Source organism: Elgaria multicarinata, chromosome 13 (assembly GCF_023053635.1).
Source record: "Elgaria multicarinata webbii isolate HBS135686 ecotype San Diego chromosome 13, rElgMul1.1.pri, whole genome shotgun sequence".
NCBI lineage: Eukaryota > Metazoa > Chordata > Lepidosauria > Squamata > Anguidae > Elgaria > Elgaria multicarinata.
This window is the reverse complement of record NC_086183.1, coordinates 17,807,453-17,822,591: the sequence shown is the minus strand read 5'-3', so window position 1 is coordinate 17,822,591 and position 15,139 is coordinate 17,807,453. Positions and strand designations below refer to the sequence as shown.

General features: G+C 45.1%; 1 protein-coding gene across 8 annotated transcripts in view; it reads right to left on the bottom strand.

Annotated features, from left to right (window-relative positions):
• The window catches only part of PTPRU (protein tyrosine phosphatase receptor type U), a 410,313-nt gene that overhangs the window by 131,643 nt on the left and 263,531 nt on the right, over window positions 1-15,139 (bottom strand). For all 8 annotated transcript variants that reach the window (XM_063139805.1, XM_063139806.1, XM_063139808.1 and 5 more), the window contains exons 10-11: window positions 9,148-9,349; window positions 551-653 (exon numbers count right to left, since the gene is read on the bottom strand). In XM_063139805.1, the coding sequence (XP_062995875.1) occupies window positions 551-653; window positions 9,148-9,349 (305 nt within the window). The remainder of the gene's footprint in view (window positions 1-550; window positions 654-9,147; window positions 9,350-15,139) is intronic.

Sequence of the window (15,139 nt, the reverse complement as noted above, 5' to 3'; positions counted from 1 at the left end):
CAGGAAACCTTGCAGACTGCCTTGCCAAGATGAACAGAATGTCAGCACAAAGAACTTCGACGGCTTGCCTTCTCTGTAGTGGCCCCCACCCTCTGGGAAACCCTCCCTCATGCAGTTCAGGAGGCAGAAAATGTAACATCCTTCAAATGCTCCCAGAAAACTTTTTTTTAAGACACGCTTTCCCTGGACTATAACTTATTCTGGTTTTACATGATATGTTTTAAAGTTTTAACTTTTTAAATCTTGATGTCTATATTATGGTGTTAATTGTAAACTGCCTAGAGGGCCAATGATATTGGGCAGTATAAAAATGTAATAAATAAATAAATTTTAAAAAATGAACACAACCACCCCTGAAACTGCATTTTCGTGCTTTGGCCTTCAAGGGAAAGCACACATTAGAGGAAAAAGAAATGCAATTCATTGCATTGAAGACAGGGAATTGCATTGTCTCAAAGTATTGCATTGTCTCAAAGTATTGCATTGTCTCAATAAATTGCAATGTCTCAAAAAACATCAAATAAAGTGCAGTAAACTGGATGTTCTGTACCTGATTGGGGCACCTCTGCCCTGTGCTGGTCTCAGCAGGACGGTGATGGTACTCTCTGACTCTCCTAGCGGAGAGGGCATGTCCCCATAATCAAAGCTGGGAGCTGAAAAGGAAGCCAAAACACATTTACCCAGTATGAGAGTTGGTACTTGAATTTGCTTATTTTCCTCTTTCCTCCCCACTGCCCCTCTTTAGTATGAATGTGGACTATCAGTTAGAGCAATCTTCCCTAACCCGGTGTCCACCAGGTGTCTTTGGACTTCAAGTCCCATCAGTCCCAATCATGCTGGGAGCTGCTGTCCAAAACATCGTTGCGGCACCAAGTTGCTGAAATCTGGGTTAGGAGGTTGAATTCGAATGAAGGAGACCCAGGTTTGCCTTTTTTGCTTTGTTTAGAGATTTCTATCCCACCTTTTAGCACCTATGCACTACTCAGAGCAACTCGCAATGATTTAAAACCACTATGACATAAAAAACCCAATTTAATTAATTAAAAATACAAGAAAATCACACGGCAAGTACAACAAAAGCAGAGGGCACAGATAAAACATGGCCTTCACATCAGTCTTCCCAAATGGCGTACCTTCAAGATGTTTTAGACTACACCTCCTATCAGCCCCAGCTGGAATGGACAATAATGAATAATGGGGTTTCTAGGCCAATAACATTTGCTGGGTGCCATGTTGGAGAAGGCTGCTTTATATAAAAGAGTAGATACTTAGCAGGCAAAAGTCAAATGGGATGAAAATGAGATTTCCGACTGGAGAAAGAAACCAGAGAAGGGCCACCCAGGGCCCACTGGACAAGTTGTTACACCCTATTGGTGCAGTCACTGAGAAGACCCTGTCTCTTGTAGCCATTGATGATGCCTCCACTGAAAGTAGGATACAAAGAAGGTCCTCTCCTGGTCTTAGGGCAGTGATAGGCAATGTGGCTATGACTCCCATAATCCCTGGCCATCGGCCCTGCTAAGTGTGGCATATAGGAGTTGTAGTACAGAACATCTAGAGAGCATCAGGGTACAGCTAGTGCTGAGTGAGAAACAAAACTCAGTTGGCATCTTAGAATCACTGCCCAAGGCTGAACCATTTTTTCCCCCTCCTCATTTCTTTAGGTGATCATTCATCACCCACACCAAAGAGGGAGAGGTAATTTCGATCTTTTTGAGGTGAACATTTCAGTGAACGTTTTATAAAGTAGATGTACATTTGGCTTATTTTACTTAAATGAAGACTTCATAAACCAGGGGTGGGTGACTTGCGTGGTCTGGGGGTATTTTTAAAATGGCAGCTCCCTTGATGAGGTGCCAACAGCTGAGGGCACTCACAATGGGTTCAGGCAAGAGGCAGGGGGCTCACATGGGGGGGGGGGTTCTAGATCATCCAATGTGCTTTCGACCCAATCTGACCCAACTTGACCTGGAACTGACCTACTTCAGTTCTGGGCCGATTCGGACTGAATCGGCCCACTTCAGCTTGGAATTCAGATTCAGGGCTGGTGCAGTGCACAGCCCTACTTGAATGTGGAAATGCATCTACATAGACCTCATTTTGCCTACCCTTGCCCTCTTTCAGCTGATGCAGCAAAACATTTCCTTTGAAAATACAAACACACACACACACACACACACACACACACACACACATGAACCAAACAATCCCTGCCCTGACTCTCCCTCTGCAAAGAGCCTGCAGGCCCTGATTAATTAGTAGTCACTCAGGTCCACCTCCTGCTGGCTTGTAATTCCTGTGCCCCCATTAAAAAACATCACAACCCATTCAGCACTGTTAATAGCTACACCACAAGACATTAGCAAACAGCCCTAAGTACTGTATGGCTTGTTAATGAAGCCCAATTAATCCCTTGTTTGTGCCTTTGCAAGGCAGAACATTTTGTTTCCTCTTTGTAATCTCCCCCCTGGCATGAATTTGGGGGGAACGGGGTGGGTGGGGGCTGAGTCTGTTATCTCTGTGATACCAAATCTTCTAAATAATGCCAGCTTTGCTCTCTCTCTCTCTCTCTCTCTCTCTCTCTCTCTCTCTCTCTCTCTCTCTCTCTCTCTCTCCCTCCCCCAGTGTCCCTCATTGTATGGCTCCAGACCCGGCACTTGGAATATTTTTGCATGCAGTAAGCTTGGCCTTTGCATAGTTCCTTCCAGCATTCCAGCCTTGGCACAACTAAATTTTCCTGCGAGATCTAGGAACTCATGTTGTAAATTCTGGGCATCGGTTTGAAGCGACTGGGCTCCACTGCCAAAAGTGTGTGTGATGGGGGCAGGGGCGAAGTAGGGAGAAGGGCAATGAATGGGATGTGAAATATTTTGCTCTACTGGCAACATTATTTGACTGAAAAAGCAGACCTTCTTTCAAGTTCTGGGATGCCATTGCATCTCCCGACACGAATGCCATGCCTGAGGAATCCAATCTTGGTATTTTCTGATACAAACAAGCAAGTTCTGCAACTCTCAGACTAAACTTTGGATTGGGATTCAATAATCCACTGCATTTCTTGCTTCCTCAACTTCCTGATGCAGTTCCAGGATCAATAAAGTATTTTTTTTAAAGAAAAAAACATATTTTGAGACACAGTGCATGTAGAAATGCAGATCTTTAACGTCCCCCCAAGAGTATATATATATTTAAAGGCAATGATTTATTTAATATTTATTTATTGCTTTTCTATCCCACTTCTTTGCCCTCCAAGGCTGCATAATAATCCTCTTCCTCTCCATTTTATCCTCACACCCTGTGAGGTAGATTGGGCTGAGAGCCAGTGACTGGCCCAAAGTCACCCAGTGACCTTCCATGGCCAAGTGAGAACTAGAACCCAGATCTCCCAACTTCCACGACAACTCTCTAACCACAACACTGCACCGGCTCTCAGAATTTTTGTGTGCTTTTTTTTTAAAGTCACAGTTTAATGTGAAAGGTCTGATCCAGCAGGGCACTTCTGATGTTCTTAAGTTGTTCTGCTGGGTTAGACAGAACAGCCTTCCTCCACCTGGTGCCCTCCAGATGCATTAGACTGCATCTCCCATAATTCCCAGCCAGCACGGCCTGCAGTTCATCACATCTGCAGGGCATCAGGTTGGGAAAGCCTGAGATGGAACAATTGCCTGACTCTATATACCACAGCTTCAGACGCTCTTTTTCCCTCTCGTGGACTAATCTGGTTAAACGTTCATGGAATACGATTCTTCGCATCTGTGCCATCAGCATCCATCTGACCTATGCAGTTCTATTTCCCTAAATAAAACACCATCTTCAGTGCAGTGCAAGAAGAAAGAGAAGGAGGAGGAGGAGGAGGAGGAGGAGGAGGGGGGGCAGAAGTACCCTCAAGGTCCTGTGCCATCTAATGAAAAACCCAACCCTTCCTCACCGAGTGATGCCACCTTATCTATTCCACCTCAGACAACATTCCCCACTCATGCAGATAATATCATTTCTCCGAGACCGTTTCTAGCAAGACAGAGAGGGCCGGCAGCATTCAATTTCTCTTTTCCCAGACCACCCCCAGTAATAGATCCCATCAAAGCCGCTCCACTGAGTTACGAAATGTGTTCCAGGGCCGGAGCCTCTGCAATGTAAACAAGGCATCTTTGGGGGACCGCCGTGCAAGTAAATTATCCAGCAGGGTTGTAAAATGTAATGCACACTGTTTTCCATTTGAATCCTGACTGCGGGGCAGCTGGCAAGGAGATGAAGGGGGACCTCTGGAGCACAAAGAATCTATTTCAAAGGGAAGCCCATTGAAAGGTATCAGCACAATGGGACATGTGGTTATCCAGTCAGTTCAGTGTTGCCACCCGTCCTGATTGCCACAGGAGTGGCTGGGGGTGTCACAGCTCTCTCTCTCTGAAACATATTGATTTATTTGCAACATTTATATACCGCTCCACATCTAGATAGATTCTGGAGCAGTGAACAGTAAAAGATATAAAGATAAGATAAAAGAATAAAACTCCGTGTTACATTAAAAAATACATTCTGATAAAAAAAAACTTGACTCACGGAAGGCTTCCTAAAGTAAAGATGTTTTCAGGAAGTTCTGGAAACAACACAGTGTTGGTGCCTGCCTAATCTCCAGAGGGAGGGAGTTCTATAGAAACGGGGCCACCACACTGAAGGCTCTTCTCCAGATCGACTCCAATTGGGTCCATGCAAAACCAGCAGGAGCATACCATTTGGTGACTTCAGTGACTGGGCCAGTTGATAAAGGAGAAGGTGCTCTCTTAGATATCCTGGTCCCAAGTTGTGTAGGGCTCTGTACACTAGTAGCAAAACCTTAAAGCTGGCCTGGTACTGGATAGGCAGCCGGTGCTGTTCCCTCAGAATTGTATGCTGAAAAGGGGCATGCACTGTAATACACAGTCTTCTGCCCTAATGCAAACACAACAGCCATCACGTGTTAAGGTGACATCAACTGGTCAGAGGAAGGGCGTTTCGAGATGATTGTCATGACCCACCAACAAGAGGAGGAAGCTGAGTCACAAGGACTTATATACCCTAGAAGAGACTCTACGTTCTCAACATTGCATGAGAGGACCCTACCATAAGTGCCAGTAGTTGTAGGGACCAGGAAATATTTATTTATTTATTTATTTATTTATTATTGCATTTATATCCCACCTTTTTTCCTCTTAAGGAACCCAAGTCAGCGTACATAATCTTCCTCCTCCCCATTTTATCCTCACAACCACAAACTTGTGTGGTAGGTTGAGCTGAGAGTCTGTGACTGGCCCAAAGTCACCCAGTGGGTTTCCATGGCTGAGTGGCGACTAGAACCTGGATCTCCCATCTCTAAGTCCAACACTTTAGCCGCTACACCACACTGGCTCTCACACACTGTCAAGGCTGAGTTGTGGGTAGACATCAGATTGGAGCCAGGAACCAAGACTCATACCAAGGGGTCAGCTTGGAAGTCAAGCCAGGCTTCGTAATCTTTGTAAACTGCCCAGAGATCTTGGGCTCTGGGATGATATAAAAATGATGATGATGATGATGACAAGGATAATAATAATAATAATAATAATAATAATAATAATAATAATAATAATAATATACACCACTGGCTATGGAAGTTAAAGAGCTATGGCAACAAGAAAATGTTGCAATTATTCTATTAGTCCCATCAATCACCTGCATCATATAAAAAAAAACACAGAAAACATTCAGAAATTGGGCCTACCAAAATACATCCATACCAACCTCCAGAAAATAGTCATACTTAAAACATGCTCAGTTGTCAGGAAATTCCAGGAAATTTCAGGAAATTCCTGAAACAGCCCTGAGCGAGAAAAGAGAGATGATGATGATGATGATGATGATGATGATGATGATGATGATGATGACGATGACCATTCATAGCCTTCTCCTCCAGGAATTTGTCTCTTTTGAGGCTGTGTAGCGACACAGCCACAGGAGCTCTCATGGATTTTAATCTATACATTTAGAAGTAGTAAACACCTATGGTGGGATCTGCCTCTTCACTGCAGCTTCCACACTCCAACTGCCTTACTTCTTTAAAAGTTGTGTGTTCTCTCTCTCTCTCCAGTGCTGTACTGACTTGAAAACAATGGCAAACACGAGTATAACTATCCAGGAGAGAAAGGCTTTCCCCTACCCCCAACCCACAATGAGAGGATGTGAGATTTAGCTACTGGTACCAGTTTGGGATAAAGTGTAAATGCCGTGCCAGATGGGGGAAAGACACTTGAGCTCCATTTCAGTATTTTGAAATGCCTTGAGGTGCACTGTGAGGAGGAAGCGGCATTGCGTGTGGATTTGGAAGGGCTTCTGAGAGCATTACGTGGCGGCGTTTTGCTGGTTTAAATTCAGCTGCAGTCAGCACTGGAACTCAAACAGTTAGCATTCAGCAGCTGTTGGCGGACCTGTAATCACGGAATGGTGGAGCTGGACGAGAGCACAAGAGACCCCATATCCCCTGCAAAAGGAGGATTTCTAGAGCTGGGACTGCAGAACGCTTTTGCATACCAAGTCTGTTGCCTCCTGTGGCTTGCATACAAAGCAAACCGCACAGGGCACAGGCAGGGGTGACAAAATCCTAGCTTTCCACAAAGTCATTGGTGGACTGCCAGACATCCGACTGAAGTTACCTGGCTGCTCACCAGTTGTCTTTAGCCACAAATTTCATGCACAGGTCGATGAGAAAAGAGCGCTGTGAAAACGGAGCTCTCCTCTCTTCCTGCGCCTGTCCAGGTGGAGGCACAACGGTCGGAGGATGTAATGAAATGCATCTAGCAGCTCCACATGCTTTGCCTTTATTCCTCTTGGAGTGAAGAAAAGGCTCCTTGATCGTAGAGTTTTGGTCTTTGGCTGGTGCTGTGAAACCAGAACTGCAAAACTATGGGGCTGGCTTGTTATACTAATGACTGCATGTGTTCGGATCCAGAACCAATGGGGGAAACTGGAGACAGATCCATATGGATTTTGTACTCCCACACCCTGGCATTTAATGCTCAAAGAGCAACTTTTTGAAGCCTACTCCAGCCCACATCTGTTTGCAGTGCAGACTGGGGTGAAAAAAGGTCTCCCGATACATCATTCATGACTGCTTTTTTTTTCCCTTGAAGGGAAAGAGAGAGAGAGAGAGAGAGGAGAGAGAGAAAGAGAAAAAAGTGGCTTACACACACACACACACACACAGAGAGAGAGAGAGAGAGAGAGAGAGAGAGAGAGAGTGTTCAATTCAGGATTAGGCTTGGTATATCAGCCTATTTTTTCTTCTAAAATGGCTTGTCTGCTTTTTTCTCTCCCTGAGCTGATGTCTACATTTACATCGTGTTGCACTTCTGTTGACAAAACTTGGAGCAAGAAGGGGTCTAAATACTCACAAATCCATCTGTAATCCCCCTATCCCTCCCCCTCCTAGGAGTGCTTGCCCTTCCTATGGATCTGACGGTGATAGTGAAAAATCTCGTTGCAGTTCTCCATGTGAGCCATCCCTTCCTGTCACTTGCAACTCTGCAACAGCAGCACTTTAGTCCATAAGGAACATCGGTATTTCTATTTGGAAATGGAACACCGAGATTGCAAGGTGGGGAGGAGTGCAGAGAAGTTTTGATGCGTATTGTTCAGCAATGCCCTACAGAAGCGCTTTCCTTGTTTGAAACACCAATGAATAAAGAAGAAGGATAGAGAAAGTAGTCTGGAAGAGAAACAAATGTTTATCCAGCTGAAAGTGCAGGTTGAACACCCAGGCCATAGCTTGTTGTTGTTGTTTATTCGTTCAGTCGCTTCCGACTCTTCGTGACTTCATGGACCAGCCCACGCCAGAGCTTTCTGTCGGCCGTTGCCACCCCCAGCTCCCCCAAGGTCAAGTCTGTCACCTCCAGAATATCATCCATCCATCTTGCCCTTGGTCGGCCCCTCTTCCTTTTGCCTTCCACTTTCCCTAGCATCAGCCTCTTCTCCAGGGTGTCCTGTCTTCTCATTATGTGGCCAAAGTACTTCAGTTTTGCCTTTAATACCATTCCGGGTGATATCCCAGGGATCGCACTGGGATCATCCTTGTGCATTCACATGATGCAAAGGGGATCCCGGGAGCAGGGAGGGAGACCATGGAACATGTGGGCAGGCATTGTGGTTTGTCCTGGCTCCTTGCGAGGAACCGCGGGGAGCCGGGAACTGTGCATGGGGTACAGAGCTCCTCAGGAGCTCTGTGCCCATTGGGGGTGGGGTGGGGGGAGCGGAGAAAGTATTTTTTTTAAAAAAAACTCACCGTTTTTCGCACGAGTGCTCATGCGCTCTGTCTGCTTTAACAAAATAAAACCCAAAATGGCGGGCGCGATGTCGCATGCCGCGTGTAGACCAGGGCGATGATCTCGCGATCATAAAATCGTGAGATGGTCACTGTAAAAAAACCTGGTCTAGCTGAGGCCCCAGAAAATGTCACTCCCCTGCATCAGCAACTGGCATGAAGTCTTACCATCATGCCACGATCACATACGGTGTGTTCGTCAGCAGGAAAACAGCTCATCACGCTCATCGTTTTTTAAAAAGAAAAGGAAAGGAACACTTCCATTGGCTCACCACATAGCAGTGCATCCAAACCATGGCCCATAAACCTCCAACAGCAGACACCAAAATGGTTCAGGTGAAGTCCTAACTTTGGACTAGGGATGCTTGAGAAAATCAAGACAGTCTAAAATGAGTTCGGATTTCTCCAGCACCTGACCTGTGGAATCCGCTGTGGACTGCCCACCCCACCCCCTGTGGCATGGAGTCCACGGACTTTCAGATTTATTTATTACTTTCCTGAAATTTGTGAGGTTAAAATGGAGAGGAGGAGGATTATGTACGCCCCCTTGGGTTCCTTGGAAGAAAAAAGGTGGGATATAAATGCAATAAAAAATAAAATAAATTGCTGCAAACTCTCCTATGGAATTATTTGCATATTTTTTCAACATAACAGGAGGAAATAAATCAAATCCATCTATGAATGGACACCGGAACGAACAACACCACACAATCCAGGAAACAGATTTCACAAAATCTGGACATCCGTACTTTGGACAAAGCCTAGATTGCACACACACAAAAATGCCCCTTCACCTCTCTGCACCCACCAGCACCTACCTGAGATGTTGGTAGTGATCTCTGTTAGTGCTGTTTGTCCAAAGCCCTTGCCCGTTCGCGCCCGCACTGAAAAGAGGTAGGTTGTCCCAGGATGAAGGTTGGAGAAGACATGGTAGGTTTCGTTTCGGAGCTTGGAGACAGTGCGTCGCGGGCCGGGGACATTGACTGCTGGGTCAGAGGATTCAATGCTCTGGTAGCTGATCTACGATAAAGGGGTATACTTTAAGACCATGTCGGGATCAGATTACAGAAGCCAACCTTGTGCACTTGGGATGTTAGGGATGTGCAAAGCCTCCCATTCTATTTTTACCGATATCCTTGCCTTGTCAAAGTGTGTCCTTGTCTTTTCAGGGCATGTATCAGCGACAAGAAATATTCAATTCTCCAACTTGTCCTTTGCCTCAGGCAGAAAAAAGTCTTGGGCCGCCCCTGCCTGCACTCAAATACTGCCACAGGGGAATCCCACTCTCAACTCCAATCACAGATCAGAAGCAGCAATGGGAGATCCTGGTGGGGGATTGGCCCACATGGTGTCTTCCCCACTGGAGAAGCTGCCACACAGGCAAAGCATCCGGTACTGAGCCGGTGGCTGGGGGAGCCCTAGTCTAGCCCATTGCTGAACAAGCAAGGAGTCTACTCAACTGCTAAACAAGCCAGCAACAACCCTTGGGCTGTTTTGCTGTTTTGTTTGACAAGCTAGAGTTTACTTTAAAGCACGATTCCTGCTTTGCACATAAAGACAAACCAGGGATCTGCAAAAGCTGGAACTGAATTCTGTTTATTCCTCCTCCCGGCCATGTGGAAAGAGGAGAGGAAGGGAGGGCACACATTTGATGCTTCCCACAGGTTCCTTTCTGCTCATGCAGTTATGGTTTAGAATGCTGCTGACGGTCTGATTTGCTATTGTGCACAGTGCTGGGTTAGAGGTCAACCTTGTTTCCCAAACACTAATCGGATTGCTATTACACAGGGCTATTACTCAGATTTGTTCCACATTAACCACCAGGGCTGACAAGTTTACATTGATTGAATTGCACAACAAGTCATCGCTCTCTGTTTTTCATTCTGCTTTCCCCCTTTCTTTTCAATGGTTCCATGGCAAGTTCAGCGTTAGCACGAAGAATCCTCAGGCAGCTGCCAGTACCTCAATGCTACAGCAGAGCCCACCATGATAGCTGTCCTGGGCCACCCTTTTTGCACTGGACAGCTGGGTCTGGGAACCGCCATTTTGATTTCCCTTCCATGCCCACAAAATGGCACCACTTAAGGGGATTATGAGAAATCCAAATGGTGGGCCCCAGTGAGAGTCTGGGAGGCACCATTTTCAATTCCCACAGTGATCCTGGATGGATGCCAGGACATTTCCCACAATGCTCCAAGAATGTGTGGGAAATTATCATGGTGGCTGCATTGGAATGCTAGTTCCTGCTGCCACCAAATAACATTGGAACATCAGAAGCTGCCTCATACTGAGTCAGACCATTAGTTCATCTAGCTCAGTACTGTCTACACTGACTGGCAGCAGTTCTTCAGGGTTTTAGGCAGGACTTTTCCATCCCTTCCTGGAAACAACAGGGATTGAACCTGGGACCTTCTACATGCAAACCATGTGCCCTTCCACTGCGCTACGGCCCCTTTCCAGGGAACAAACACCTCCCGGCAGGGAAGGCCCCCAGTAATATAGGAGGGAATCCAGCAGAGGCACTTTGATATTAAATCCACATTGGAAGAAAAGTAGAATCAGAGATCCCATATGACAGAAGATGCATTTCATGAGCCCAAAGCATTTTATGCCCTGCATTTAGGAACGGACAAATCTGTCAATTTTAGTTTCTCTCCACTCACTGCTCATTTTTTCCCAATCTTAAATTTGGTTCATCTCAAACCTTGAGAATTTCTCCTGTTTTAATTTCAGTTCATCCTAAACTTCAAAAGCATTTAATGTTTGCATGAAAATTCATAAGAATTTTTGTGTACACATATACATTCATTTTTGCCTAATAAATAAATAGTAGATGATATTTTTGTGTGTGGTTTTCCTATTATAATGTACACATTTTTATATGCATTTTTAAAAAAGATGGAGAACTCCACTGCAAAATTTCTAAAAGTGTGAATTTCGAAGGATGGAGTTTCAGTTCGCATAGTGGTTTGAAAATGTGAAATTAGGTTTGCTTGAAAGTGTAAACTGAAAAAAGGTCTTCCCCATCCCTATGACTGCCATTTATTCCAGTTTTAGAATGCTAGTTTTTCAGAGTCCTAGCTTGTATTTAGTCTCAGAGGTACAGCACACAGGTTTTGCATTCAGAAACTCCCAGGTTCAAACCCTGGTATCACCAGTTAAAAAGGAAAAAGTGATAAGGAGAAAATCTCTGAAGTTGTGAGACCCTGGGTAAACTCAGAGGAGACAATTCATGGTCTGATCCAGTATATAGCAGCTCCCAATGTTCCTAAAATGGTACCACACAAGTCCAGTACTGCATCAACCAACAAAAGGCTCTTCTTCCAATGTTTTTCAGGGACTTGCTTTTAAAAGCTGATTAATATCTTTCTTTCTTTCTTTCTTTCTTTCTTTCTTTCTTTCTTTCTTTCTTTCATGACATGATAGCACTCTTCAAATACTTAAAAGGTTGTCACACAGAGGAGGGCCAGGATCTCTTCTCGATCCTCCCAGAGTGCAGGACACGGAATAACGGGCTCAAGTTAAAGGAAGCCAGATTCCGGCTGGACATCAGGAAAAACTTCCTAACTGTTAGAGCAGTGCAACGGTGGAATCAGTTACCTAGGGAGGTTGTGGGCTCTCCCACACTAGAGGCATTCAAGAGGCAGCTGGACAAGCATCTGTCCGGGATGCTTTAGGGTAGATTCCTGCATTGAGCAGGGGGTTGGACTCGATGGCCTTTTAGGCCCCTTCCAACTCTGCTATTCTATGATTCTATGATTCTATGACATTTTGCAACTAAGGGCTCTCCTCACCTAAAAAGACATAACAAACCAGACCCAGTATCTGGGTTGTACTACTTCAGAGTAGGGATGGACAAACTCAACCACACCCACGGTCAACACGCTTGGAGAGCTCAGCGAGTGGTCTAGGAGAGTCCCACTGCTGTCCGCTCCTCGATACAAGCCACCATTTTTATGCAAGATGGCAGCTCTGTAATTTCCATATTTTTAATGTTGTGCAAAATGGTGGCCATAGAGCACCATTTCTGCAATATTAGAGGCATAGAGGGCCTTACCCATCATGCTCAGACTCCACTACCCATGTCAGGTGCTGGCAACTCACCAGTGATTGAATGCTCCACAATGGCCCACACTAAATGTTTTATATATAATCCTTGCATGTAGAAAACTAGTCTAGAACCCTTCTCCCTGCCATCTAGTTTTCTATGTGAAGAGAAGGATTTTATATAGGGGGTAGAATATGTCATTAATTGTTAGCACTCTCCTCCGGCATTTCAAATGGTTCAACCAGACACCGACCTATAACCGGAGTGACTACTGAGAAGCCTGAGAACTTTTAATAGGGGATGAAAGGCAGCTCAGATTCTGCATTCAAAACAATGATGTTGGAAGGACCAAAGAGTTGTCCTTAAATCCCCAAGACAGTGAATTCTCTGGAATTACAATGGGGCTCATGTCAGTTCTCCAGGAGGCAGCAGACAGCACGGCAGGAAGAGTTGCACAGATAAGGATCAGCTTCGGCTCCCCCCCGCCACTCCTCTGTTTCTGCACTCTAATAATTTTTGTTGATGCCAGAGAGGGCAGAGGCACGGGATGAAAAGTGAAATGAGATAAGAGTGGGTTTCGCCTGGCTGCGTTCCGGAGGGAACGTGGCAGAAACAAAACACACACACACACACACAGAGATGACTATTCAAGAAACGATTCAACAATGTAGCTTTTTCTCTCCGCTTTGAGCACAGCAAACAAAGAACGCCTCTCCTCCCAATGCCTTTCACAAATTCCATCAATTGCTTCAGCGTCGCCACCTAACGTACAAAAGGCCCTCCTAGAACACCGAGTGTGATGCTGTCATCCGTGAGGTCTGCCCCAACAGTACAGCTGAACGGTTTTCGATAGCTTGGCATTCGTGTTGTATTCTGCCTTTCAAGTGTGTTGGCAATTGGCCAGGGATGTCACAAGCACCCAACTAGCTCTGGGAGTCTGGCAGATCACACACACACCCATGTCAGACCCTCTGGACCCAGTCAGGTGTTCCCCCTGGCGAGCGCTTTCTAGCTGCCTGCCCACATGCCAAAATTGGACACTTCTCCTTCCTCTGTCAAGGGGTTGGTAGGAATTGCACAATTTCAGGAGCCTCCACAAATTACACAATTCCTCTCCTTCACCAATGGCTGCCTTAAAGGCCCCACTGATGCAAGGGTAAAGGTGTGATTGCTTAGGGTGACCATATAAAAAGGAGGACAAGGCTCCCGTATCTTTAACAGTTGTATAGAAAAGGGAATTTCAGCAGGTGTCATTTGTATATATGGGGCACCTGGTGAAATTCCCTCTTCATCACAACAGTTAAAGCTGCAGGAGCTATACTAGAGTGACCAGATTTAAAAGAGGGCAGGGCTCCTGCAGCTTTAATGATTGTGATGAAGAGGAAATTTCACCAGGTTCTCCATATACTGTATACAAATGACACGTGCTGAAATTTCCTTTTCAATACAACCGTTAAAGATACAGGAGCCCTGTCCTCCTTTTCATATGGTCACCCTAGATTGCTCTAAAGGCCACCCTTGATGCAGGAAGGGGGAGTGCACAATTCCAGCATGTGGCTGCTGAGTGTTCACTGGGCCAGTGGTGGCAGCGGGGAGAGTGCCTGCCGAGGTGAGCACAGGTAAGTTCATCCCCCTACACTTGACTTCCCCCACCCAAACATGTACATAGCGGTGAGGGTTAGCTGAACCTGCTGCAATCTATCTCCCCAGAGACGAACTGGGAAAAGGTACCACTTGGGGGGCTGCTGTAACTTAGTGTTGGAGCATACACCATGCATTTTAGAATGTTTTCAGGATGATAAACTGACATGTAATATCAAGTGGAGAAAAGACGTAACTAAAATAAATGAGTTTGAAGGAATCTGGAAGCAGTTCCTAATATTTGTGTTTACTAAGGGAAGTAGGAAACCGCCAGCAGAAGAAACGATCAGATTTTGGACTCAGGAATAGATCCCGAGGTGGAGGGTGCACGGTTATGTTAAGAATGATGATGTTGTAGTAGGATAATGTATAGGTAACACTTATTCAACATATATGTACTCAACATTTATTCAATATGTATGTAGCAGTTGTTTGATGTTTTTCCTTTTATTATTATTATTATTATTGTAATGTTGTATGTTTATATAGTGTAGAAAATAAATAAAAAATATTTTAAAAAAAAGAATGTTTTCAGGATGTTTTAAGATGTTTTAATCATGTATGGTATGTTTTAATAAGTTTTAATGTGTATTTTATATCATGTTTTTATACTATGTTTTATACTTTGATTGGTTTTCGTTTTTGTGAACCGCCCAGGGAGCTTCAGCTATTGGGCAGTATAAAAATGCAATAAATAGTAGTAGTAGTAGTAGTAGTAGTAGTAATGCAGAAAATCCCAGCTCCATTCCCTGGCCTCATTGCATTCATGGGAACAGCAGCAGGGACCATTTCCAAAAATGATTTATTATTGCATCTTCTTGGAAAAGCATCTTGACGTGTGTCTGTGTATTTCTATAGGTGAATGTGGGGCAGGGGTAGGGGGTGGATTAGCTACTGCTCCACCTCTAGCAGCAAAATGTCTTGGCCCTGTCCTTTTTAAAAATAGTAGCTCCAGAAGGCACTGGGGGGGCGGGCAGGAGGAGGCCCGAATCGGAGCCATGGTGTGCAGGAAAGAGAGGTTGACCCTTCTCCTTCCCCTAGTTTCCTGCCCACCTCCCCTTCTTCCCCTCTAAGCTGCGATCTGCTCCATTCCAGCTGCCATAACAACAACAAATAACGCC